The following is a 26,545-nucleotide window of genomic DNA, read 5'->3' on the forward strand; positions in this document are numbered from 1 at the left end:
TGAAGGTTGGCGCTGGATCAAAGCTTGGAAGTCAATTGATTGGCGTAAATTTATAAACAAGCCTGGCTTACGGCGTACACCGGAATCCTGGATGGAATTTTATCAACAAAGCAACCAAGGTTTCAATTGAAATCGCGAAATATGTTATCGATTATTCTACTTATCCACAGAAATCACGGCTATGTATTAGGTCTAGCCTCGCTAGAATGACAGTGATGCTAACTACCCAGATTGCAACGCCAAAAAATTTGATGATGTCATTTAAATATTATCACGTCCTGCACTCAACGTATCTTTTTCCAGTCCGTGATTCAAATGTGACCAAATGCAAAGGTGAAATACCACGCCCGAAAAGTAAGAGAAAGGGTTTGTTCATCAATGTTCAATGATGTTCTCCTGCCGGCAACCGAACATTTGTCGTCAAATCATGTGGGTTTGGATAGTACCAAGAAGTCACGGCGATGATGATATACACCAGAACAAGCAGCGCCCCTTCTAGATAATTCGATTTACCATCGCGGAGGAAATTGCCAACAACCAGGATCGAGAGCACGAGCATCGCAACCATGAATATTTCGAAGTTCAGATTCATGTCCTTTCCTAAGCCCCAGCCAACAATGACAACCAGGGGAGCATTGAAGAGCGCCGTTTGAATGGACGGCCCAAGGCAGTGGAAGAGCGCAAAATTGATTTGGTTGTCCCTGTAGAGAAGGAAAACGGTGTTAGTTTGAGGAGAGATAAGGTATGTGTTTACAAGCCGTGCGTGGATGTTGCCTACCAAGCTTCGTCAACAGCAACCAGATGCTCAGCTGCTTTCTCGACTAGAGGGACCAAGATAAGGCCCATGAAATTGTCTGGGACGCCTCTTTCAACGATAGGTGGTATCTGCTCAACTAGAAACACAGCAGAAAGTGAAACACAGGTGAGCGAGATAGCAATAGCTACGAGGCATTCGGTGAATGTAAGTTTAGCTCTTCTCTTTTCGTCTGCCCCGTCTTCATCCTTTTCTTCATCCGACTCAAGGACCTCGTCGTATATGCTATTATGACTTCGAAGGTTGAAGAATAAGAATCTAGATTCCAGTCAGTATCGTCAAGTCGAATTCTTCATAAAAGAGAAAAAAAATCCATGGAAAATCGTCCTTACATTAAAAAGGCAACTAAAAGGATGACTGAAGTCGCTCGGCTGATGGTACGAGTGTTGTCCAAGAGCAATTGGGCGGTGAAATGGCCATCAGCAGTTGTGCTTCGAGAAAGAGCGGAATAGAACGCGCTGGGAATTAGGAGGCCAAACCCGGCCACAAGCAGCATTCCAGAACCCGTTTCACTAATAACCTCGTGGAATGTTTGATCATTGCGCCTCAGTCCGCCCACGAAAAAACATGTCCCCAGACAAAGCAACAAGTTGGCCAAAATCGAGCCTAGAATTGCGGCATGGATAACAGGGACCAAGTTACTGTTATCGTCATTGGAAATTAGCACCATCAACAAAACAATTTCCACCAACGAACTCAATGCGGTTTCCAACAAAATGCCAAAAACCTTTGGCAGCTTCCGAGCCAACTCAGACCCTGCAAAACCTAGCAAATTGGCAGTTGGCACCATGGCGATGTAATTGAGGCTAAAAATCCAGAGATGGAGATCAGGGCGCGCAAAGCTAAGAGCGATTGCAGCCGGGACAAAGGGCCAAAGCACATTTACGATCATTGAGACGCGATTGGTACTTTTCGTGCATACCGTTAGGAAATGGATGGGGTGGATTCCTCTGCGGCCGCTCTCGCCAGCAGAAGCCACACGGAATAACGATCTGGAAGGCTCATTATGCAAGGGGAGAATCGGATGAATAGGCTCGTTCGTCTTTGATGACTGTGGAGGAGATCCTGGACGGTTGTTCGCGTCCTGGGAGGAGAACGAGGGAGCTCGCTGCTCCATATAGTTGTGGGAGTGAAGGATTGGTTGCGGTTGTCAGTTTCTAAGGGTATGAGGTTACTCTTTTAAAAACGAATACCAGCGCTTCCTCTGGAGAGAAAATAACAATCCCAGCGGTCAAGGCTGTGCCGCGAAACGACGTCCGATCGGGCCCCTGTGAAAATCTCAATGAAGTTTTAAGGCTAACTTGTCTTTTCGAGGATTGATGGGGTCGAGGAAGCCACAGTAGATGCCCAGAGCGTAGTCAACCAAGGTGAAAAGAGATCGACCTGTAAAAGGAGAAGGAAAAGAGAAGCAAAACTGTGCGTATTGACGCAACAAAGGGGGTGTTGAAGATGAAAGAAAGGGGAAAACGAGACGGTGAAAGAAATCCAGGGCTCCTGTCTCATGTCTCCTGGGAGTTCGCCACGGCATCATTGGCCAGGGGTCATCAAGCAAGCAATGCCTGCCTGTCCTGCTCTCATTTGACGATTGAACACGTACCGTATCCATAGTTGACTCCCTCGCACACTTAGTCATGTGATATGGCACCAATCAAAAAAGCGCCAACGATTTCAGCCTAGGTAGCGGCTACTCCTATCATCAACTCGATTCTCCTAGGATGGTGAAATACGTTAGTGAGGGAGCTTTGGTTGTGATTGGAATGTTTGAACCTGCGTTTGTTATAATCCGGAGACGTATCCTTGCAACCCGCGCGTACTAGAGGATGAAATATCGGAACTGAAAACCAACTGTTCGCTCTGACTTGGCTGGTCCAGTTTGTCCAGTTTCAAGCTTCTCAAGCTTTCAAGCGGCGTGGTAGCGCATTGTTGAAGGAATGTGTGGAGAAATATTAGTCGTCACTTAACAGGAACGAAAACTTGGCTTAGCTTGGCTGAGGTTCCTGGCTTCTGACCTGGCGTGTTGGCAGGTATCAATTTCCTCGGAGTGCCCTAACTGCTAGGGGAAGAAGAAGCGTCTTAGAACGTTTCATGGAGAGAATGGGGGTGCTGGGGAGGCATCGTCGATCCAATAATGCTGGAACACGCATGGGGTAACTGGCCTCTGGAAGCAGCGCCTAAAAGCCCCAGAGCCAAAGAAACCACCGAATCTCAGTTTCTGAGAAGGTAAGCGGCGGCGATGAAGACAGCAGCTGAAATCGCTGGTGGCTGAAGCGGCACAAATAGCACGGGTTGTCTTGAAGCCACTATGTAGACGAGGCAAATGGGATGAGCGCCCAAGAATCCCCATTGAAGGCTCCGGTTGTGTTTAACAGCTCCTGGAACAGCATGCTCAAGAGAAATCCCCACCACCCCATCACTCACATCCTTTCAACCGCCGAATTTACAGACCGTTGTGTATGTATGTTCCTTGAAGATTTTCTTGCGCGGCAGTGGTGCTGCTGATGTCAAGGCCAGGATCGCTGGCCATAACGTTATATCGGCTGTTAGGACGAAAAGGCGGAGCCTCGTATCAGGATCCCCATAACGAGATGATCGATCCGCCCCTCATATGCCTGACAGAATCCTTCCCCCGCGCGAGGGGGAATCCAAACAGCGCTTGTCAAAAGATATAGTGAATTGATGAGCGACGTAACAGACACTTTGATATTTGCCTTTAACATGAAATTACTTCATGAAGGCCCACATGTTGCTCATGTTATGTTTCCCCCCAGCCCTTGGTGGAAATTTTTATTTGACACTGGGGAGAAATGGGTTATAAAAGGCCATCTCCATGCTGTTGTGAGATCGTCTCACTCTGTATCCTCATACAGCCGACGATTCATCCAGCATCAAACCATCTCTTGGTACACAGAGAATAAGAAATAGCCTTCTATTGCTACCTTGAACATGCCTCGCTTCACCAGCCCCTTTGACGGAGCCCAGCTCTTCTATAGGGATTACCAACCTACAAGCAATCCCCGTCCCTTCAACCTGGACAAAGCCTATGCAAGCAAGCAGAAACCAGCACTGGTATTCATCCATGGATGGCCAATGTCTTCGCTGATGTTTGAACAACAAACTCTCGCCCTTTGTGAGACTTATCGATTCAGATGCATTGCCCCTGATCGCCGTGGTTTCGGCCAAAGTGATTGGAATGGTGGGAATTGTGCCGAACCGGGCAAGGAGCAGATAGATTATAACGTCTTCGCCCAGGATGCGGCCCATCTGTTAGAGAAACTTGATATCGGTCCGTTTGTTTTTGTGGCAGCGAGCATGGGTCCAGGAGAAACTCTGCTAGCGTACGAGCGCAGCGAATACGTCAGAAGTAACTGCAAGGTATGAGAACGAAGCACTTAGCTCAGTGCGAGAATCTCACTGACACCGCCTGGCCAATACTTAGGGGTTCTTTTGGATAGGCCCCGCGCTTCCATACCCCCTGGCTACACCAGAAAACCCTACTGCGCCATCGCGCGAGCTTTGGGACTCGATTCTCCAATGATTCCGTGGCTCGCGGGCTGATTACACACATGAAGCTCTACCCCCATCGCTCTCTGTACCTTCACCTGAGCACAAGTTGTCAGAGTTCACGCTCCGACGGCTTGAAGGCTTTGTTGCTCAGGCGGATTCCGTTGCCATCGAGCGCTGTATCCAGATCATCACGGGGGTGGATTTCACAGATCGCTTGCGAAAACTTGGTGCAGAGACTGACATCCCTATCATGTGCGTCCATGGAGATCAGGATTTGGGTTGTCCCATTGAAGCCACTTCCCAAATCATCAAGGAAATCATCCCCAGGACGGTGGTTAGGAAGTATGAGTCGGGAGCTCATGGTGAGTGAAATTATTCAGCTTGTTTTCCGTCGATTTTCAATGTCCATGTCGCCTTGCATATTCTTCTATTGCTAATCAGTTTCATATCTTGACAGGCCTGTATATCACGCATGGTGAACAACTTGTTCAGGATATATTGGCATTTATTGAAGGCTCAGCGTCTTAGCTTGTAACACTGTTTGATGAACCGTAAAATTGAGCAGCATCCTGTGACCAAAGATATAGAGTCGAAAATGCTGTTTCTATGTATTTAACTTATTCTGAGGGACTCTGATGTAAAAATGAAATCGTCAAATTCTTGACACCCCCGCGTTACCTCAACAGCTCGGATACCAGCATTGCCATGTCATCACACAGATGTTCCTATTCCTACTCCCACTCGTATTCAAAACAATCGCATACGCATATCTGGATGTGGTGAATATCTTCAGTTTTGCTAGAATATGCTAGGACTCCTCTGTCAAGATGTCGGAGCGCCACTTCTAGAATTCCTCCTGCTGCTTGCTGTTTCCAAAGTTTGAGGGCGGTTGACATCGGCCCGCGCCAATAGGCCAGGCCCGCCTCATCACGATCTGTATATATCTACACGCTGCTTCTCTCCCTTCGGCCTTCTACTTGTTCCATTTCTTTTCTTCTTTTGTTTTATCGCCGTCTTTCGGTTTCACTCTCCACCGACATCTACACCCCCACCATAATGTCTACCAAAACGAACCCAGTTACCCCTCCAGCGGTGATGGAATCCATCACGCAACAAATCGGCAATACACCTCTAACCCGTCTCAACAAAGTACCTCAGAGGCTTGGTGTCAAAGCTACTGTCTATGCTAAACTAGAGTATTTCAATGCTGGGGGAAGTGTGAAGGATCGAATTGCCTTGCGCATGATTGAGGAGGCCGAGCGCAAAGGGAAAATAAAGCCCGGTGACACGCTGATTGAGCCAACAAGCGGAAATACGTGAGTGATAACTGAATGCGCCCATTTTGGCTGAAGTGAGTGATATCAGTGGATTTAACTGACTAAAGTGCAATTGATGTATTTAGGGGTATTGGGCTTGCTCTTGTTGCTGCAGTAAAAGGTCAGTAGCCGCCTTTAGCTAGGCCACTCTATTATTTACTTGCCGACAGGCGCATTTAGTATATTTGGAGTGTTTTTCTAAATATTTATATATTGCGTGAGCAGGCTATAAGACGATAATCACTCTTCCTGAGAAGATGTCCGCTGAAAAGGTTTCCGTCTTGCGTGCGTTGGGAGCTACAATTATCCGAACACCAACAGAAGCCGCTTTCGATTCTCCAGAATCCCACATTGGTGTCGCGAAGAGATTGGAGAAGGAGTTACCAAATGCACATATTTTAGATCAGTACGGAAACGAAGATAACCCACTAGCTCACGAATATGGAACTGCGGAGGAAATATGGGCCCAAACTGAAGGCAGGATAACAGCCGTGATAGCAGGTGCGGGGACGGGTGGCACGATTACTGGTATTGCGCGTGGCCTAAGGAAGCATAATCCCAATGTCAAAGTCATTGCCGCAGATCCTCATGGCTCCATCCTTGCGTTGCCGGAAAATTTGAACAAGGAACACATGAACGAGCCATACAAGGTAGAAGGTATCGGCTACGACTTCATCCCTGAGGTACTGGACCGCAGTATTATTGACAGGTGGTATAAAACTGGTGACAGAGAATCATTCCAGTATGCCAGACAACTGATAGCCGAAGAGGGACTTCTCGTGGGCGGGAGCAGTGGAAGTGCGATTGCCGGTCTTGCAAAAGCAGCCAAAGACTTTGATTTTACTGAAGACGATGTGATTGTCGTCATTCTCCCTGATAGTATTCGAAGTTATCTGACAAAGGTATCTATATTTTTTTTTAATATGCTTTTACATTATTTGCAGACCATGGAGTTGGCTCGCATGATACTTATTAGTCTACAGTTTGCGGATGACGACTGGCTAGCCGCGAACGATCTGCTGCCGGAAGTCTCACCAGTGGTGGAGCCTTCGTCACCAGAGATACAACCACGAAGACCTCAGGATCCATTCTCCGGAGCCAAAGTTAAGGCGCTGAGATTAAAGCCAGTTACTACAATCCCATCAAATTCCACATGCGAGGCCGCTATCGAGGTGATGAGAGAAAAAGGTTTCGATCAACTACCTGTGCTTGCCCCCACTGGAAGACGTTTGGTCGGTCTGGTAACTCTCGGAAATATCCTCAGCCGAGTCTCTCACGGGAGAGCCACGAGCAGCAGCCCCATTTCTAATGTGATGTTTGACTTTTCGAAATTGTCGGAGGTAGTCACGGATCCCAGAGATATCGCATGGTCTACTCCAGACCCGCTCGCTAGTTCTATTGGTACTTCTAAAGCCGGGCGGGCCGCGGAAAGGCGTCATCAATTTATTGAAATAACTCTAGAAACTCCGCTGAATGCATTGAACCGGTTTTTCGAATGGAATAGTGCGGCTGTTGTTACGGAGAAGGATGAGCATGGAGCTATGAAGCCGGTGGCTGTGGCCACGAAGGTAGATTTACTAACATGGTTGCTACACCAGAGTAAAATCCGGACCTAATTTTTCTTCCTATATGAATGTTGTTGGCTGTTCTGGTGTTCGGTCTGCTCCATCCCTGCGACAAGCCACCATGTGGCTCTTCAGACCTTCTTCCGGATAAAGCTTTCACTTTGATATCGACATCGAAAAACCATCCAGATTCTAATTTGTTTTCAACATAAATAACACACTACTGACTCCTCATTACCTCCAACTCTAACTGTGGCATAAATAATCGATTACAATTATATTTAATTTAACATCGAACTCCCTACTTCTGATGAGATTTCTATATATTCTGAAACATTAGTTTTCAAGATTCGAATCCTCGACTGCCCTCCTTCAAGCTAAGGAGAAATATATTGGCCATCATCTTCCTCAGGATGTCACAACCACTAAACTATATAACCTCAAAAATATCAATAGCTATACTCGATAGTGGCTGCACAAACCAGTCAATTGAAAAGGGAGACGACAAAATGTTAGGTGAATTTGCAATGTCAGGTATTGCCACTCTCACAGGTTCAGGACCTTATGGGATAGTAGCGGCTATCACGACCAGCTTGCTTCATGTCATAGAACATTTCTATCGAAACTACATCTAGTCCATGGCAGCGAGTTGCTAGCGATTTGTGTGTTAAGTATTATTTTCCCGGGTCAATTCAGTTCAATAATGAGATCAATCAGGCGTGGCACTGCACATGTACTGTTCCAAAAAACAAAACAAAAAAATGTTGTGTCCAGCTCTCTACTATAGATCCCTACACTTCTGGGTTTGGACTGCTTTTCTTCCTCATCTCTAGAGATAAGCACGAGGTTATCTCCTCCATGCCATGAAGAACATACATAGACCTACTTGGTCACAGACAAGAGAATTGTGGTGCTTTCTTCGATATCTGACAGATGAGCCCGCACACATTCAGCTGGGCGATGGTGTACCCAACGCGAATTTTGGGATATATGTTACAGGGAAATCCTATAACCGGGTGTCCTCCCATTTTGTTCTTTTTCAAAGCGATATATAAGGGGAAGATAAGAAAAAAAAAAAAAAAGGGGGGGGGGGTTAGGGATACGGTTTCCCATACCGGCATATATCCAACCTATTAGTCCTCTTCCAATATCACGACACTCCCTCACCTCTGCCACGTTAAAACAAGAACTCCATAGACCCATCCCAACACAAACACAACCCTCTTATTCTCCCATATATCTGGAAATGGTATTAGGGCGCTATGATGGGCAAGACCCTTTGTGTTGACAATATTAGCCTGGTACGAAGGTCGTAGTACTGGGGAACAGCTAGTAGAAGGAATGCCGTTTCTCAAGGAATTTGTTCTATCCAAGCCAAGAGGCGAGGTGGGAGGGAGAAGCTGAGTTGAGCAGTTGCATGATAGAAAGGAAAGAATGAGGACTTCGCGTATCCACTGTTCCCCGAGATGGACGATGTATATCCTGAGCCGCTTCACTCTGCTGTTAGGTCGAAGAGCGATTTCCTTTGCTGGCTGCGACATATACCCAGATCACATTTCACTAGGGCATACACAAGCACACCTTCTCTCATTCCCTCTGATGGCCGCACATACGTAATGAACTTGATTGAACCTATTAGCCGCGAGGGAAAAAAGAAAATCACCGCTACACGGTACATCAGATGAAAAGCAGAAGCAAACTGAATCTATCATGTGCACTGTACCTTTCTGCATAACAGGCCCATCATAAACACATCCCAATCCACTCTTCCCATCGGCGCACCCCACTCCCGTGATCCTCGTCATCACCCACCACCGCACCCCCAATCACATCAACTCTAATTCCCATCCGCTCATCCAGCATCTGAAAAGTGAACTGCCCTTCCTCCTCATTCCCGCCCAGAATATCTGGCTCTTCTTCCGCAGACAAGGAGTTCATGCTCACATCCAACAACCCTTTCCGATTCGAGACCCGAACCTTCTCAATCTCGGACTCCAGTTTCGCTTTGACTGAGCCCGGCGGCAGGGCCGTGAATAGATCTTGCTTATTCGCAGCGACCAGGACGGGAATTTTAGGTACCTTTGTAGAAGAGGACGATGATATTCTCGCCCCGTTCTTGTACACTCGGTTTTGCAATGTCATGAGCACGTCGTGTAGATAGGTGCCCGCATCCCGAAGCGCTTCATCGCTCTGTGAGAGGGTAGCAGAATCGAGCATGAATATTACCCCACGGATCCCGACAGGGCCTTTCCTTTTAGGATCTGAGAGAGACACCAATGAGGCGATGCCCTGGGATGCGCGGAGCTTGCCATGGCCTGGGGTATCTCGTAACCGGTAGGTAGTTGGATTCTTTGTGGCTTCTAAAAGAGTCGGATCATTGACTGAGCGGTATTTATTGGAGCCAATGGGGACGGCTGGCGGCAGGGTTATGGTGATGGAGGAGGAGACTTGAGATGTATGAGTTCTTCGAGGGGGTTTCTGGGATGAACGGGAGATCGACCGTTGTTCTAACTGTTGGAATGGACGGGATTAGTTTCCATGATCTAGGTATTATAATATATAGGGTTAAACCTTGGGAAAACAGCGCTGCACATACGAGTGAACATAATGCTGTTTTCCCAGACCCACTAGGGCCCAGGAGCAAAAAATCCCTCGAGGCCTTTGCGGGGGAGCTTCGATAGAGGAAGATATGCAGTAGGACAGGGAGGGAGAAGGCAATGGTGCAGGTTATGAAGATAGCAAATAAGTTGCCCGAGAGAAGAGCGGTGGTTATTCCGCTGGGACTCCAATCCATGATGGCTATATTGTCTGCCGCAATTAGGCTACACGTCTAGCTCACAGATGGCCAGATATTGTTTGATATTTCTTAATTGACTTTGGCAATCTTAGATCCCCAGCTTTCTCTGTAGTCAGATCCCGTGACACAACAGCTAGCCTCATAGCGGCCTCGTATTCGCTGTAATTTTAGTAGCAGCTATGCTTTTAGCCAGTGTAGGTAATTTGTTTTCGACCAGTGAATTATATAGATGTTCCTCTCAATCACACGAGGTGGCTACCGATCAGAAATCCATGCCGTGCTGCATATTCGACTTCAGAAGAAAAAATCGTCCCGCAAGGATGTGGGTATTGAAACTGAAACATTTACACGTGGAAATTGTGTCGGTGCTCTGAACCGTTATCTCTCAACCCTTGACACTGGACACTCACCTCCAACACACAGACAGACCACGAGCCCGTCGAAATGGCGTAGATCACTCACTTGCTATTCCCAACCGCAGAGACTCTTGTTGGTTTTTCTAAGTCTGCAAGGCTACTACTTCCTTTTCGCTTTCCCCTTCATATACAACTGTTCATTCCTTCAAAAATGAAAACACGAATACTTTTGCCACTTACGCAGCTTGTCCTTGCCGCCTCCGCCTCCATTGAGTTCACAGCACCGGCCGCTGGAGCGGTTCTAAAAGGCGGGGACACCCTTGTCGTGGAATGGCAACAATTATGGAATAATTCAGAGGTTTCCGACGGGACCCGGTTTGACATTTTTCTTTGCGCGGGTGGGAACCACGAAGATTCCTATGTATGGATGTTAATTTCTCCCTTTTGGTGAAATTGAACTCTTCATCTGTTTATCCATTAACTTCTTAATGCATAACACAGGGCCCATTGATACACGTAGCGAAAGACAGATCTTTTGCCCAGGGAAACTCCATATCATTTCCCCTCGCTGCTGGTATAGGCGGAAACGAACCCAATGCATAGTGAATAAACCCCTGGCAGGCCACATATTAACAGTGGCATATACCAACAGGTCAATCAAATACTAACCATCGCTATAATACCTCCCAGTTTCCTCCAAATGGTCATAAACAACCCTAACGGGCTCGACCTTTTCCACTCCCCCCGCTTCACCCTCATAGGAATGACCGGCACCTTCCCGGGCAGGCTGCTAGATGGCATAAAGGCCATCTCCGGCGTCACGGATAGCCCACCAGTTCACTACAATCAATTGGGCAAACGACAAGCAAATCTGCCTTATGGGCTCCAAACGGGCCCGACACGCTATGCGCCCATGGCCAAACAGCCCCCGACCAAAATCACCCTCAGGACCGCCTCACCCCAATATCCCCAAAGCCCTTTTCATATTGCAAAAACCTACTTACCTCCACCTTCTGTCCAGACGACGCTTACTGCGAAAGCAACGTTTAAGGTGGCTAGTATAGAGAATACGGTGGGTAGTCTCAATTTTTTATAAATATTTATATATCCACATATACCGTTCGTAATTCCTATGTTTTCGTGGCTGATGCGTTTTGGTTCTGGTGTGTGATAGGCTGCGCCCGCTCCTGTTGACGACGAAATTCAGAGATATTTGAACAGGTGGAAGGATTAACGTCGGAACTATGATCCATTCTTTCTGCTTTTCTGCCTTTCTTCTTGTTTTTCCTTCTCATATTTCAATTTTCCCATTTGTATTTTGATCTGGAAGCGCCAAGTTCAGTTATGTTTTATGTGGTATGTTTTATACGTTATGCGTTCTCTGTTCAGCTAGGTAGGCATCATTGGCTGGTTACGGAGTTCGGGATTATGGCTGTATTCACTTTGTATTATATCAAGTAGCGAGCGACAACCGTCAACGTTTTACATATTGTTCATTTCCGTATTGTTAACAACTCTTTCTATCCCTTCCTTCTCAAAAGAACCGTGTCTTTGCAATCGGGTGATTGTAGTTTATTGGACACCTGCGAGCGAATATATGTTAACCCAGCTTGATTATACCGATTCAAACAAACTATTTCTTTGTGATTTTATATAGTGAGATAGATAAGGGGATATATATAACATCGACAGTAGTAAACCATGAAGAACGCCGCCATTTTTATACTATTCGCTAGTTGTGAGTCCAGTTGCGTTATCAGTAACATGAGCATGTACCCAAAAACGTATCTGATGATGAACAATGGGAACATAATATGTTAAGGAGAAAGAGAGATGAAGATAGTCAATTTTACCGTCAAAATATGTGCTTGAACCTTTACCTTCCGAGCTCAGCTCCCATTTTCTTGGGGCAATGCATCCTGAAAGCACCAGGGAGGAGAAAAGTATCGAAATCACTCAACAGATCCAACTCGAGGCCCAAGAAAGATATCTCAAATCAAGCCTCCCGCGACGGTATCCCACTACGAACCCGAAACTCATCATCCAACACTGGAGTTGCAGAACGACTCGTTCTTTCCGTCGCCCCAAAGAATGCAATATTCTCCCTCAGCGCCACATATTCGCTATCTGCATATCCCAGCACAGATAGGATCTGCGTGCTCCGCAGGCCCTTAATGCGCGCAATTTCATTGCTACCGTAATTCACCAGCGCCCGCCCGACTTCCCGGGGCGACGCACCCCGGAGAGGGAAATCGCCGTTGAGGGCGGCGGCAGAGGCTGAGCGGCGCTCGACGACAACAAGTCTCACGGCTTCTTGCTGGCCGAAGTGACCCTCAACGCCCACAACGCCTGCGGGGAGTAGGCTAGCTTTGTTTAGGGTGGCAGAGTAGGCACCTGCGTCGATGTAGACTGTGCCGTGAGGGGCGAGGCCGTGCAAGATCCAGAAGGAGCGGGAGTGAATTGGGGTGGTTGAGGGTAGGAAGCAGGTGTGTGCTGGCAGTGATGATTTTGCTGAGGATGGGGATGGGGGTGTTGATCTTGGAGGAGAGGCGGACTTCTCATCCAGAGCGGGTGTTTCTGATGACGAGTTCTGTGATTTATCTTGTAGATATCTGATGATCTCGAGGATATTGCCTGGGAGGGAACTACGAGTTATTATAGTTGTAACACCAGCACTTGTCGCTAGGCGTGCTGCAACTATTTTCGTACTCATCCCGCCGGTTCCCAATGAGGAGCCTGCGGAAGATACGTCGGCTGTGAGAGTGGAGATGTCAGATACCACTTCGATAACCTGTGCGTCTGGGTTGGTGCGGGGATTAGATGTGTATAAGCCATCGACATCGGTCATTAGGAACAGGTAGTCTGCTCCAACCATACCAGCGGTGATGGCAGATAAGGTATCGTTGTCTCCGAATTTGATTTCCTATCCGGGATACATCATAAATAAGTATTCGTCGCAGCAACTAACCCTCCATCCATCGCCAGCTCATCATCGCAGCACCTACCGAAACAGCCAAAGTATCATTTTCATTCACGATCGGAACCACTCCCATGTTCAGAAGCTCCGTAAGCGTATTTTGTGCGTTACGATATTGCGTTGTCTGATTGCAAATTGTCCGGATTAGTCTCCATAATCGTTCCGTTTCTTGGACCATCTAGAGTGCATGGATATGGAACACTCTCACGTCCGCAATGTCATTCCTTGTTAATAAAATCTGAGCCACGGGTTGTCGCAAATGCGCGAACAGACTATCCCAGAGACTCATCAGTCTGCATTGCCCAACAGCCGCCAAAGCCTGGAGTCGAGGTTAGCCATATCCACAATTAGTGAGTTCGCTCAAGTATTGGCATATACTGCTACAATGCGAACCTGTATTCGAGGAAGATGTGCTGGTCGAATGTCAACATCCATCCTTCGCAAGCCAACTCCGATAGCACCCGAAGAGACGATGATGACTCGATGTCCATCTCTTAGAAGTTTAGCTGTGGTCTCGACAATGAGAGTTAGAATGGACAAGATAGGTTCATGCGTAACTTCGTCAACGATTGAACTCGTCCCTTTTAGTTTAATCCAGACAATCAGTTTCTTATCGAGAAGAGCGATAAAAAGAATGGCTTCTAGGCTCTTTATTCTTAAGGAACACCCACCGAGTTTAATAACAATCGTGTACGTCTTTTGACCTTTCATATTGTCTCTATCGTCGTTACTAGAGAATTCTCCTTGCCTGGAAGTCGGGCACTCATATCCATGAGGGCCCCTTCCAGGAAGGGAAGGGGGATATGAAAACGAATCCAGGTTCTTGAAGGTATATAAAACACCTGCTGTGTGTCCGTGGGTCCCGTCATAGGGCGTCGGTAAAAATGATCATCTCGGCTTGGTATATAATTTATTCTTTTCAAGTCTACCGAACAACAAGTAGACTTGGCACATGTTCTTCTGCCTCTCTTCACCGCTCTTGGGCAGATCTCTTCACGCCCTAACATGGATCACATTTGAAATTCCGATCAGGAATTGTTTATTGACATTACCAGGTGCATAACAAAATTAATTTCCACCGTGCAACGAATGGCGGGCATGAACTCACCAGGTGCCGGTCCTAACACCCCGGTGCCCTCTAAAGACACCGGCTTCACACCAGGCGATGACACTTGGACACAGATGAAGAACATGTTCTCTATTCTGACCGGCAATATGACAGAGGAGGGAAAGGAACAATTTCTACTAGCGCGGGATATTCGAAATGAAGAAAGTGATTGTAAACGTTGTGAGGATCAGCGTGATTATCTTATAAAGTACAGTACGTTTGTGCTGTCCAATGCGGAAATTCTGGTGGACATGTTTGGAGGGTTTCCGTTACGTTTTCTGCTTACACTTATAACTCTTCTGGACCAGGTCCCATAATCAGATTTCTCCAAGATAACATCAGGCAACTGGGCGGCGATATATCCAGTCACAACATCCATTGCCGTCGTTGCACGCAGCGACAAGCCGGCGGCTTCGACCCGCAGTACGGCATACGGATATGCGCAAATGCAATGAAGGACCAGGGACATCTAGAGGATACAATGGCACATGAGATGATGCATGCGTACGATCATTTACGGTTCAAGTTGGATTGGACGGATAATCTGAGACACGCTGCTTGCACTGAGGTTTGTCTATCTTTCCTCTCAAGTTTCTTATTCAATATAACTGCATATATCCTAACCGTTCATTGGTTTGCATGTTATTAGATCCGTGCGAGTTCGTTAAGCGGAGAATGTAGATGGGCGCGAGAGTTCTTCCGACGAGGCCAGTGGAAGTTAACGCAGCAACATCAAGAATGCGTCCGGCGGCGCGCGGCCTTGTCAGTCATGGCACGACCGGCCTGCAAAGATGCGGAGCACGCAAAACAGGTCGTGGATGAAGTTTGGGATAGCTGTTTTCGAGATACCCGCCCCTTCGATGAAATTTATCGATAAGGAAGAGAGATTTGGGTGTTTTGGAGTTACTTTCCCCCTATTTTTGTTCTTGTACAGTATTATATGAATACCAGTGGGAAGGCTCGAACTAGCGTATCTTGCAGAGCAAGGCGGAGTTTTGATTTTTGGATTGATTGATTTTTGGGTTCCCTAATAGACTACTCAATTCCCGGCAGAAAGACCGAAAACTTCAAAACAGCTGCTGAAACAACACAAATGACTATTATCCATATGCAATTAACGCCATGTCTCCGATCATCAACCCCGAAGCTTAGAAACGGACATCAATCATACTCCATACACCCGCTTGATGAACACACAGACACCTTGCAAACTCAATACAAGAAACGCTCGAGACAAAAAGGCTGAAGGTGGTGAATTTACTCTTTACTACGGTTATTTCCTGAACTTCGCTTGGCTGCCCTCTCGCCTTTGACACAGTGTTTAATGATCCAGGGGTGCTGTTGGACCTCATCCAGAGGAATTCGCTGTTCTGGATCGAGGACCAATAACTACTTGAAGTTAGCGATTAAAAATCTACTGTTAACAGAATGGTGCTAGACTAACCTTCTTAATAAGATCCCTAGCCTCCGCGCTCACAAATGACGGCACCTTCATCTCACCCCTCGCTATCCTCCGCCGTGTCATGACTGGCGTGTCTTCAAACGGTGCCTCGCCAACCAGGAACTCGTACGTGAGCACACCCAAGCTCCACAGGTCGATTTTCTCGTTATAGTAATTGTCCTGCAATCCAGGTTTGAGCATTTCCGGAGGTAGGTAGTCCAAAGTGCCGCACATGGTATTTCTCCTGTTATTTGGGGCATGTACGCTCCAGCCAAAGTCGCTTATCTTGATTTCGCCGTGGATGCCTACAAGTATATTCTCCGGCTTGATATCGCGGTGCATGATATGTTTTTTGTGCAGATATTTTAATGCAGCAGCCATTTGGGCGATATATTGGGCAGCCTTCCACTCAGGGAATCGGTTCTCCTTTCGTAGGTGTTTGTACAGCTCTCCATTCCCCGCAAACTCGAGAATTAGAAACACCCGTTTGCTGTCATGGAAATGGCCATATAAGCGCAATATATTGGGATGTCTCAAGTTGCTCTGAATCTCGATCTCTCGCCGTAGTTGCTTCTCAACTTTGCCCTGGACCAACTCGCTTTTGTGCAAGACCTTCAGAGCACAGACGAAGCCAGTCGATCGTTCTCTTGCAAGATATACTCTCCCAAACTTTCCCTTACCAAGGGGCTTCCCAATTTCGAACATTCCCAGATGGAATTTCTTTGGGGCGGTAGGCTGATCGTAGAAGGGAATGGAAGTACGGCTGGCCGCGGGGTTTTCCTCAGTGGAGTTACGGGAAGAGGAAACCAAGCTCACACTACCTTGAGGCTTACGGGGAGACGAGCCATTGCTGTTTTGTAGAGCGTATTTTAGTAGATTTGAGCGGTTCGGGTTGCTGGTCAGCTGTGTTGATGAGGTTGATGAGCTTATCGAAGCCGTGGTAGTGTGTTGGCCCTGCTTATAGTATTAGCCAACACATCCTCATCGCAATTATTGTATATAATATATATACGAGTGTGTGTATATGATGAGGTATAATACTTTTGATTTATGGTAGTGTGTGGTGGTGTTGGGAGGTTCATTTTCGTCATTGACGGAGAGATGCTCAAACCGAGCCTCGAGTGTTTTCGACATTATGGTAGAAGGTAAAAAAAATAAAAATGGTAGACGCCCAGGGAGAAAAAAAGATAAATGAAGAGCTTCTCTGAATAGCTTTCTGTTCTACAGTTATCTTTTCTGCGATGGATGGAGGAATTGATCTTTGTAAAGCCGCAAGTCGGCTCCGCCTTTATTTACTCCCGTCGGGGGGTCAACCGTCACCACAGCAACCATCGGGTCAATGTTACGCCGTTTACCCGTTCTTGGCGTTATTCTTGGCATTTCGCGGGGCAATGCTTCGAATTCAGTTAACAAGCAAGAACCTCACTTGAGCAAAGCCAACTCCCAGCTGTGGGATCTTTTGAGCTCCATGTGTGTGCTTCGAATTTGGTCGATAATGCACAACTAACTGACTACCTAGGTAGTTCGTCGCAACGGCTAGTCTAGGTATTTTTGACGAATATTTATCACCCACACTCCATAAAATGGCCTCCAATGGCGTATCCCCAGATACCCAGTATCCCTCTGTCAATATTTCCAAAGACAATTCGATTACAAGACATGGATTCAAAATAACAACTCAAAAACTCCCAATACTCAAAGCTGGTCCAATCGATGAGATGACTACAAAATTGGGCATTGCGCCTCCGGAGATGATCTTTGGCGACAACCACGCCACAATCGAGCACCAACCCTCGGGGTGGAAACTGGATTTCAACGCTTTTGATGCCTTGGACCGCGTGGACAAAACTGGGGAGACAATGCTAAAGGTGGCTTATTCGAAAGAGTGGCAGCAGAGCAGGTGAATACCGCCATAATGTCTTCGGTCGAAAATGATACGATTTGGACGCAGGAGCTAAGTTGTTTACTTTTTGCTTAGAGAAAACACGCATGAAGGAATTAAAGAAGTAGTCAAACCGTTCGATTGGTCCTATAGCACGGATTACAAAGGCACTCTCTCTCCGGGGTCGAAGCCATTCGAATCGTCCTCATCCCCTATTCCTATTGAGCTCCTAAAGCGACCAGATCCTATCCTCTTTTTCGACGAAGTAATGCTATACGAGGATGAGTTGGCAGATAACGGTATTGCTATGTTATCTTGCAAGATTCGTGTCATGCCTTCTCGCCTTCTGCTTCTCTCACGGTTTTTCATGCGGCTGGATAATGTACTGGTTCGCCTAAGAGATACTAGAATATATGTCGACTTTGAAACGCGGGAGGTGATTCGGGAGTATCAAGCAAAAGAGGAGGAGTATGATACCGTGAGACAGGTATATACTCATTTCCGAATACGCATGATGTCGCATGTGAGGCAATTAGCTAATGGATAGCACAGCGCCTAGCCAGCTCGCGGGAAGATATTCCAGCCGTCATGCGAGACCCAAATAAACTCTCCGATTTATTACCCAAGGTGGACACAAGCTTGGAACATGTTTTCGTTGGAACCTGATATGTATACCTTTGGTATCCCTCTGCCCTCCTGTTAAAGTATCGCATACCCGCACGCCCTCTTGCTATATCATGACATGCAACGAATATACCCGAGGCAAACAACAATACATTGCCGCTGTACAGGCGATGATCACTATATCAAGTATCTTAGAGTATTCCTTCTTGGAAGCTGCAAATGGGCTACCCCCCCGAACTTGGGTATAGGGGGCCAGCCGGTAGGAACCTGCTACATGTACCTTATCGTCGTCTCTTCGTCCTTTCTCTATCCCTCCTAGAAGCTGCAGCAATGTAGTGTCGATACTGAGTCTCATACGTTGTCCTACGAATATGTAGTGCAATATGGGATATCGGATAGGACGTTCACTAATATATGCGCTGAATGACGCAACGAGTGATTCATCGTATTTTCAGTTTCCACTTTTCCTGTTCGTTGAAGATAATGCTGGTTGAAAAAAAAAAAAATCCTGGAATGAGCTGAGGCCGATGTCCCTTGCAAACAGTGCAAACATCCACTTCACCAAGCAGGAGGAAATAATCAAAAACGATCTTTCAAACATGTTAAATGATAACTAAAAATTATTCAACCCAATACTAACCACCTTCTTATCTCATTGCGATAATCCCCCTGTTGCTTCATATATAGCAGCCGATGATGTTTTCGAGACAATCTTGTGCTCAGTGCGCGGATATGCTGAGGCTCGCATTCAAACCACAGGTAAGCAGTAAATTCTATTCCGTCAATCAATTGTAGCTTTCGGATCGACAGATTCCACTCAATTCATTTTACCTCAAAAATATCGTACTAAACACATTTACTTATAAATATATATATATAGCCCCAAAGATATTGCGCTCCGAATTCTGCTTGTCCTGTTGGCCGTCGCGGAGCCGTCTCCTCCCGCCTTGCATCCACATCCGCATCCGCACCCGCCACGTCCATATCCACATCCACACTTCCGGCCGAGAAGAGCAGTAATAGAAAATTACTGCGCGATTTAAAAAATGAGCCTGTTAACTCGCCATCTTCGCCAATATCTCATATAGCAAACTCACTCCAGTCGCGCGCCTCGCGCACGACAGAGACGTATACGGCCTTCGGAGCTACTAAGAAGATGTTCGAGGCTTGCCAGCTGCAGGCGGACTATAAGATTCCTCAAGCGTCGCAACCCGGTGGCGTAGTGCCCAAGACTGCCCATGGAGAGGACCTAGGCGTGGGTGAAGGGGCGTGGTATAAAGGTTTGTTAGTTTCTTCAAACCACTACCTTCTCACTAAGATCCACCTCTTTCGAATATTTTGTGATACGCACGGCAAGGAAGAAAAAAATGCTCTATCGATATACAAACCTTTCTCCAAACATAACGCAATTAAAAAGAAAAGAAAGAAACTTACCACATAAACACCAGAACTCGGCCTCCTCCCAACCTTCTCCACCTGGTCCCAAATCACCTTCCTACACATGTACCTCTTAACCGTCCGCCTTCGCGCCCTCCCTTCCCCCGAGAGCTTCCGCACGTATTCCCAACACCTCCTCGACAACTTCTCGCACAACGCCGAACACCGCATGACCATCTACCACGGCATGACCATGCGCGGTATTCGCAACCGCTACCTCAAAGACTTGTTCATCCAATGGCGCGGTGTGCTCGCCGCATATGACCAAGGCCTAGTGTCCGGCGACGCAGTGCTTGGGGCGGCTGTGTGGAGGAACATTTGGAAGGCGTCGCATGTGGACCCGAATGCAGGCGGTGATGGGAATGTGCCGGAGGAGATGGATTGGCGGAAAGTGGCAGCTGTGGTTGGGTACATGAGGAGGGTGCTGGTGGAGCTGAGTCGGGTGCCCCATGAGGGCTTGGTGGATTTGGTTGTTGGGAAGAAGGTTTTTGGGTTGACTCGGCAGGATTGGGGGTTGGTTGGGACTGTGAGTCGGGGGATGAATGAGCCGTTCAGTCAACCGGCGCCAGCAGAAAAAACGGAATCTTGAGGGTGTTGCTAGTTGTGATGTGTAATGTGGTAAATCCTGCCACTTCGCATTAGTTTTCAATAGCTTGAGGTTGTTGACTACTGTAAATTTCAAGGTATATCATCTCTGCGTAATTCAAAGGGCATGAGAATTCAAAGCTTCTTCCCGGAGATGCTGTTGATAATTGGCTAGAAATCTAATGACCCATCTGTTGACGGAAGGGTAGACGGATCGACAAGGTTGTAATTTACGTATATAAACGAGCAGGCCTAGAATATATGGCCAGGCGCACGAACTCAGAATAGACAACATTTGCGCACATAACATTTTCTATGATATATAATCATGTGTCGGCTCACATCCGCAGCCCGTCACATGGAGACTTGCCAAAAAAGGCAGGTCTAACTCCCCTTGTTCCCAAACAGATCCTTCTGGACCAAGCCTCTACAAATAGGATGGTAGAAACTCTGGTTCTTTTCAAATACTTCGATAGCGATATTGCGATCAAGCTTCTCCAGCGCACGGTATCTTATTTTTTGATGCCATGTTAGCCTCATATAGATACCTAACAAAAGATATAGGGATAGTAAAAGACAGTCACTTACAATGGACGAACATATTTCATTCGTCCGATGCTCGACAAGAATGCGGCGGTCGGCTCGATGACACTCTTATCACCAGCCTTCAAGCCGACTTGGAAGTACATGTTCAAAACCTCGGCATTCTCACTCTTTGCAAGACCATATTTATCGCCCATTAACCTCGATTGCTCCGCTGACAGGGGCTTCTCAAATACGAGCACCTGCTCTAGGAAAACTACCAGCTGGTTCGCGACTAAGCCGTTGACATCAACTGCGGACGGAGAAAATCCTGACTCGGAAGCTGTTCGCCATTTCTGCGCCAGAGCGTAAACGATGTCAACCAGTGAGGTGTCAAAGTCCGGTTTTGGTGGGAGTCCAGGGCTGTAGAACCATTTGTCCCAATCGAGGGAGGTGAGTAAGGCATGGGCTTCAGAGTCGGATGAGAAAAAACTGAGGATGCTCGACTTGAATTCATACGAATCGAGAGACGCCTCTTTGTATTTCGTAAAGTACTTTTTTTTAAAAAAAAAATGTCAATACGCCTGTAGCTTTGCTTTGAATTTTAGTTCCAGGATGGCGATTATGGGAAAACATACGTGAGGGATAAATTTATCAAATTTGTCTTTGCCGATGAGGTTCTCGAGGTAGAATAAGAAATTGAACCCCTTTTCATAGGGGACGCTGGAAAAGGCATCGTCTGGGTCCTTTCCTTTGAGATCCACAACGAGCTTTGTGAACTCATGGTCTTTTCCGTAACGTTCGACAGACTCAGTTAGAGCTTTCCACCCGATTATAGCCGAAAAATGACGATACGGCTCGCCATGTCTATTAACACATCAGGAAACATCAGTAAATGGGAAAGCAGAAGGCGGATTGGAATGGTGGCTCTTACACAGCTGCAAGGATCTGGCACCTGAACGTTAGCTTCTCCGAATAAAATAATTGTGAAGTTTAGGGATGCAATTTAGAATTACTCTTCTTTCCAGATAAGTTGTCCAGCCCTCATTAAGCCAGAAATGTTCCCAAGAAGCATTCGTAACGAGGTTGCCGCTCCAGCTGTGAGCGAGCTCATGAGCAATAACGTCAACGTTTTGTCGGTCCTAACGAGAAAAGAGTGTCAATTGAAGATTAGGAAAACAAGGAAATAAGTCGCATATACTTTCGAGATTACACTAGGCGTAGCAAAGGTGAAAATCGGATTTTCCATTCCACCGTAGGGGAAGCTTGGAGGCAGGATTAACACATTATACTCCCCCCAGATGTACGGGAAGATTATTTTCTATAAAAAACCTTTTGAGTCAGTTTCCCTTTGTGCCTCTCTTTCTTTCGGACAAAACCCAGAGCCTTCTGGAATTTTCATACATCAATTGCCTGCATAAACTTTTCCGTGTCTGCCTCAAGTTCCCATTTACACTCCTCAAGCTTGTCAGGACTTGCAGCGACCCTGCTCCGTGGGCCGATGGGTGCCTCTGCAATTTCCCTGTTTATATCAGTATTGGACACCGTTGTCCCACGGATTATTGCAATTCCGTAGTGAGAAAGAAGGGGGAATGGGTCACCATATGGAACAATATCACGGTACTTACCCACTGGCCATCGCGAAAAGATACGTCGGAATTGGCACCTTCTGGTGGAATCTATAGACCTTATTTTTCGATTTCGACGAGGGGGATGAGGCATCATTCACTGGCACACCACTAGCAATGACAGGCAAAGGGGACGAGATGTTGAAATCAATAACGGCCTTGACATCAGGAGTATCCTGGCATGGGAATATAGATCTGGCATGAATCGCCTGACATTGGGTAACTAAGAGTGGCAAACGGGTAGATAGTCAGCGATTACAAATGATCTCTCCTTTATTTGAATATCCTATACTCGTGAGAATAGAAGAAGCTTACACATATACGGGTGCTTTTGAGTGGACGTCTGGGCTGGCGTGAGCCACTGCAGGGCCGTGCATTTCTCGGTTGTCTCGACAGTAATATCGATATCAACCGTTTTGCTCAAAGCTACACCTTCAGCCAAAGGTATTTTCAACGCACTGCCATACGGTTCCTGGCAGGGAAGCAGCTCGAACTTGCTTTGCTTGCCGTCAACCTTGACATCGTGAATATTCAGAAAGCTAGAGTCTAATATGACTTCGCGGGCCTCCGAATTTGTGAGTGATATCAATTTATGAATAACGTTTCCAGTGAGCTTCTGCTTCTCGAAGAGGATATCGAAGTTGACTGTCGTATGGGTGGTCCGAAAGGCATTGTAATTGGACTGGGTATTGGGGTCCCTTGGGGAATTGGTAGCTGCAGCCATACTGTATGCTCGACGGGCCAAAGTGATTTGAAAGTGGAATTGGGGACCAGACAGGAAATCAGGGACCTTTAGATGGGCCTTGAAAGGGCGAACAAAATGCAGTGGCTGCGGCAGAAAATGCATCGAGGGGCATTGGAAGGTCCTAGCCCGATTAACATACATCCGCTATTTTTGCGCATTGCGGGGATGTTTTCCAGGCAACCTGCTTAGTCATGTATAGTGAGTGGGCATCAAATTCCTCTCAGCAGCTCTGATATTCTTGTCATACTCGTAGGCAGAGGATGCGCTGCCTGGACTACCTATTCTCTCTCCGATGCTAGATCCTCATCTCGATGTTGACGTTGTTTCCGGATACTGCCTGGGTTAACGAATCATCCATCACCGACCAGCTCATCGTCTCCAGAGGTGCCGTCGAAGTCACCAATCGCCCACACTATGCACCCGGGCATATAGATAAGTGGTATCATCTACTTGCATTTTTACCATGAACTCGTTGTAGAGCCCCCCATACGAGAAATTCACGAACTGCTTGGAATAAAATAATGATTAGTTAGCGGGAATCTTTTGTGATATTATTCATAAAAGCGGGCAGCTGTTCTTCTTGGCCATTTTACCCCAAGCTAACACACCCAGCAAGCCTGTTGGATGGACGCTTATCCTCGCAGAATCTCCAACTTTCGTCTCAGGATGTTTTCAATTGCTGTCACCGAACAGCCATGGTCGAAATATGGAGATACATTTTTCGTTTAACGTCGCAGAGTAGATTATTTAGTCGTTGTCTGGATTCGCCGCAAACCAAACAAACCTCCCGAACCACAAGAACCGAGGCTGAACAACAAGCTTCGCGGGCCATGCATGAATTGTGAGTTTGCAGAAGCTCCACGCCCCAAGCTGTAATTGAGTTTGGACTTGGTGGATCAGCGTTCCAGCTTCTGGGCCGTTTGAGAGTTTCTCCAAAAATATCCATGACCGTCTGAGTTTTCGAATAAAGAGGAACACGGGAGATGCAAGATGATTCACTCGCTATCTCGCTGCTTGGGGCCACTTCCAAGTTTTTCTTTTGCATATTTATCTATGGCCAGGAACCCTTATGTTGCTGAAAAAGACTGTAGTTTTCTATTGTCTATTTCCTATTCTTCTGCATCGTCTCCGGGGTCTGCTCATTCACTTTGTTCACCAGTCACTTGGGTTCCGCTCGCATACTTACCTAGGTAATAATTGCTCAAGATAGCCCAAGGATAGATCCTGATCGCTATTCGGTTTTTCTCATACAATTTAAAAACTACCCATCTCTCGTCGATTACTTCAAATTGTCCTGCCCAACGACAACGGCTAAACTACCGTTTCCTCCCGGCTGGTTCCGCGCGTTAGCTACTGGGCCATACTCATTTTTTCTTTCTTCTCTCAGTTCGCCATGTTTCAAACTCGGGTAAACTCCGACGCACCCATTTCCACTTTCATGAACACCAATGCATCCGAGGAGCCTCCTCAATGGAATAGCGAAGCCATGTTCCAACTACCCCCGTGGGGGGAGCCTCTTGTATGGCATCCTCGGGGCCCCGAAATAGCTGAGATGCGATTTGTGATAATGCTGATGCGATAGACCAGATCGTATTAACTATCCTTGTCGGTGCGATGATAGCCACGCGCACAAGGGGATTCCAGGTTTCCGACCGACCCCATAAGAACCGCCTATCGATTCTTGACAAACCCCGTTGCACGGAGTCCGTAACTCAATTCCTTAGCTATGATCCTAGGAGCGAAGATGGTGAGCAAGACGCAATTTCGGCTTCTAGCCATCAATGGAAAAAAAGATACTGCTTCGGTATGGTTATTTGGACACCAAACACCTCCCGTTTCGCGGGGAATCTGCATAGCCGTGTGATGCAAAGGTTTCCATTCCTTGTTGAGATGTTTTACTGGATTTTTACCTACTTCTTCTACCGGATGACAAAGCTGGTGTCCCAGACGGTTTTCTCCAAGACCGGAATATGGGATGTGGCGCTGCAAAATGGCCTTCGCGCGCTAGAAATCGAACAGTCCAGCTGGTTGAGCTTCCTCTTCCCCTGGACAGAACACGACGTCCAACGGTGGTTCATGCACGGCCATCAATCTTCATTAACTGCTCTCAATCGGTTTTACGCTCTCGCTCACATCCCTGGGACAGTTGGGTAAGGCTACGGCATGCTGCTTGGCTTGAGCATTATCAACCAAAGACTCATTGTGCTGAAGTGAAATGATCTAATAATCTACTTACTTTCCTTGGCAGGTTCATTGCATGGTATTATTATAGCGCACCATCCCACAGCGCTTTTGCCACCGTTCGCCGGACTCTCACGCTCACAAATCTCCTGGCCTTCGTTATATTCACCTTCTATCCATGCATGCCACCCCGACTCCTTCCACCGGAATACGGATTCGTAGATTCTGTGCGCCGCGACAATGCTCAGAGTATCTGGATGAGTGGGAACTACGTGAACTCGCTAGCTGCTATGCCCAGTATGCACTTCGGTTACAGCTTTTGCATCGGATGCGCATTGCTGCACCATGCAGGCATATTCCAGCGGACTTTGGAAATGGGAGATTCGAGGAAGACGACATGTTGGAAACTTTGGTACCTTGCCCTCGCACTGGCTTACCCACTATGTGTGCTTGCGGCAATTATAGCCACAGCCAATCACTACTGGCTCGATGCTCTTGCTGCGGTTGTAGTGGCATGTGCGGCCTTCCTCTGCAACCGGGTCTTCCTTATGCTACTGCCAGTAGAGGACTTGTTATACTGGAGCCTGCGCATGGAAAAGCCAACCCCATCGACCGGGGAGCAGTTTCGTGGTCGTAGAGGCTTGATATGAGACAATGTGTAATTCTATTTTGTATCCGTGAGAGCAAACGATCATCTTAATTCTGATGCCTTCCAGAACCAATTTGCACCATGCCATTTCCGTAGTTAATTCTAGAAATCTTTAATTAATAGAATAGCTGAAAATGATGAGCTCAAGGTTGGAAACTAGAGGCAAATGCTTCACTATCGGGAAGCCATACGCTGAATGAGCGGATAGGGCAAAAATAGAAACGAGAACTTAAAAAAGAAAGGAAACAAGGAGACAGACAAGGGATGGGTGATATACTCACGATGATTGGTTAACTACCTAATTACTACCATTCATAATAGCTTCAAGCTGCCACCTACCACGTCCCGGCCCAAGTTTGTCGCAAGTTCAATTGGACATGATGTATATTTATACTTCATCATCTCCTTGCCTGT

The 26,545-nt window shown here is 46.9% G+C and overlaps 12 protein-coding genes across 12 annotated transcripts; 7 read left to right on the plus strand and 5 right to left on the minus strand.

Annotated features, from left to right (window-relative positions):
- Positions 1-162: 162 nt before the first annotated feature.
- On the minus strand, positions 163-1,931 carry HCBG_04664 (vacuolar H+/Ca2+ exchanger; the record flags this gene model as incomplete). The annotated part of the gene is made up of 3 exons (XM_045431713.1): positions 163-701; positions 779-1,072; positions 1,147-1,931. 3 exons carry the CDS (start codon positions 1,929-1,931, stop codon positions 383-385), a joined length of 1,398 nt encoding a protein of 465 aa, XP_045288266.1.
- A 1,826-nt stretch (positions 1,932-3,757) lies between these two features.
- HCBG_04665 (alpha/beta hydrolase) lies at positions 3,758-4,846 on the plus strand (the record flags this gene model as incomplete). The annotated part of the gene is made up of 3 exons (XM_045431714.1): positions 3,758-4,175; positions 4,384-4,680; positions 4,776-4,846. 3 exons carry the CDS (start codon positions 3,758-3,760, stop codon positions 4,844-4,846), a joined length of 786 nt encoding a protein of 261 aa, XP_045288267.1.
- Positions 4,847-5,374: 528 nt separating this feature from the next.
- On the plus strand, positions 5,375-7,522 carry HCBG_04666 (cystathionine beta-synthase; the record flags this gene model as incomplete). Its single annotated transcript, XM_045431715.1, has 4 exons — positions 5,375-5,634; positions 5,721-5,755; positions 5,860-6,536; positions 6,618-7,522. 4 exons carry the CDS (start codon positions 5,375-5,377, stop codon positions 7,248-7,250), a joined length of 1,605 nt encoding a protein of 534 aa, XP_045288268.1.
- Positions 7,523-8,599: 1,077 nt separating this feature from the next.
- Positions 8,600-9,993, minus strand: HCBG_04667 (Signal recognition particle receptor subunit beta; the record flags this gene model as incomplete). The annotated part of the gene is made up of 2 exons (XM_045431716.1): positions 8,600-9,710; positions 9,796-9,993. The coding sequence occupies 2 exons, from the start codon at positions 9,991-9,993 to the stop codon at positions 8,943-8,945; spliced, it is 966 nt and encodes a 321-aa protein (XP_045288269.1).
- A 407-nt stretch (positions 9,994-10,400) lies between these two features.
- HCBG_04668 (uncharacterized protein) lies at positions 10,401-11,586 on the plus strand (the record flags this gene model as incomplete). The annotated part of the gene is made up of 4 exons (XM_045431717.1): positions 10,401-10,773; positions 10,854-10,954; positions 11,043-11,424; positions 11,527-11,586. The coding sequence occupies 4 exons, from the start codon at positions 10,564-10,566 to the stop codon at positions 11,584-11,586; spliced, it is 753 nt and encodes a 250-aa protein (XP_045288270.1).
- A 194-nt stretch (positions 11,587-11,780) lies between these two features.
- On the minus strand, positions 11,781-14,040 carry HCBG_04669 (glutamate 5-kinase; the record flags this gene model as incomplete). Its single annotated transcript, XM_045431718.1, has 5 exons — positions 11,781-12,084; positions 12,206-13,275; positions 13,358-13,453; positions 13,538-13,648; positions 13,723-14,040. 4 exons carry the CDS (start codon positions 14,038-14,040, stop codon positions 12,349-12,351), a joined length of 1,452 nt encoding a protein of 483 aa, XP_045288271.1.
- A 378-nt stretch (positions 14,041-14,418) lies between these two features.
- On the plus strand, positions 14,419-15,431 carry HCBG_04670 (metalloprotease ATP23; the record flags this gene model as incomplete). The annotated part of the gene is made up of 3 exons (XM_045431719.1): positions 14,419-14,650; positions 14,746-15,005; positions 15,087-15,431. The coding sequence occupies 3 exons, from the start codon at positions 14,419-14,421 to the stop codon at positions 15,312-15,314; spliced, it is 720 nt and encodes a 239-aa protein (XP_045288272.1).
- Positions 15,432-15,515: 84 nt separating this feature from the next.
- On the minus strand, positions 15,516-17,057 carry HCBG_04671 (serine/threonine-protein kinase Eg2; the record flags this gene model as incomplete). The annotated part of the gene is made up of 3 exons (XM_045431720.1): positions 15,516-15,826; positions 15,882-16,832; positions 16,920-17,057. The coding sequence occupies 3 exons, from the start codon at positions 17,010-17,012 to the stop codon at positions 15,695-15,697; spliced, it is 1,176 nt and encodes a 391-aa protein (XP_045288273.1).
- Positions 17,058-17,291: 234 nt separating this feature from the next.
- Positions 17,292-18,814, plus strand: HCBG_04672 (uncharacterized protein; the record flags this gene model as incomplete). The annotated part of the gene is made up of 3 exons (XM_045431721.1): positions 17,292-17,778; positions 17,857-18,247; positions 18,313-18,814. 3 exons carry the CDS (start codon positions 17,462-17,464, stop codon positions 18,424-18,426), a joined length of 822 nt encoding a protein of 273 aa, XP_045288274.1.
- Positions 18,815-19,116: 302 nt separating this feature from the next.
- On the plus strand, positions 19,117-20,537 carry HCBG_04673 (uncharacterized protein; the record flags this gene model as incomplete). The annotated part of the gene is made up of 4 exons (XM_045431722.1): positions 19,117-19,143; positions 19,265-19,664; positions 19,833-20,347; positions 20,505-20,537. The coding sequence occupies 4 exons, from the start codon at positions 19,117-19,119 to the stop codon at positions 20,535-20,537; spliced, it is 975 nt and encodes a 324-aa protein (XP_045288275.1).
- HCBG_04674 (leukotriene A4 hydrolase) lies at positions 19,843-23,747 on the minus strand (the record flags this gene model as incomplete). The annotated part of the gene is made up of 10 exons (XM_045431723.1): positions 19,843-20,917; positions 20,995-21,482; positions 21,567-21,795; positions 21,863-21,894; positions 21,945-22,070; positions 22,130-22,249; positions 22,333-22,439; positions 22,561-22,779; positions 22,872-23,445; positions 23,667-23,747. The coding sequence occupies 10 exons, from the start codon at positions 23,745-23,747 to the stop codon at positions 20,791-20,793; spliced, it is 2,103 nt and encodes a 700-aa protein (XP_045288276.1).
- Positions 23,748-24,739: 992 nt separating this feature from the next.
- On the plus strand, positions 24,740-26,132 carry HCBG_04675 (uncharacterized protein; the record flags this gene model as incomplete). The annotated part of the gene is made up of 3 exons (XM_045431724.1): positions 24,740-24,820; positions 24,889-25,451; positions 25,550-26,132. 3 exons carry the CDS (start codon positions 24,740-24,742, stop codon positions 26,130-26,132), a joined length of 1,227 nt encoding a protein of 408 aa, XP_045288277.1.
- Positions 26,133-26,545: the final 413 nt, after the last annotated feature.

The sequence above is a fragment of the Histoplasma capsulatum genome (genome assembly GCF_000150115.1).
Source record: "Histoplasma capsulatum G186AR genomic scaffold supercont2.5, whole genome shotgun sequence".
Lineage (NCBI taxonomy): Eukaryota > Fungi > Ascomycota > Eurotiomycetes > Onygenales > Ajellomycetaceae > Histoplasma > Histoplasma capsulatum.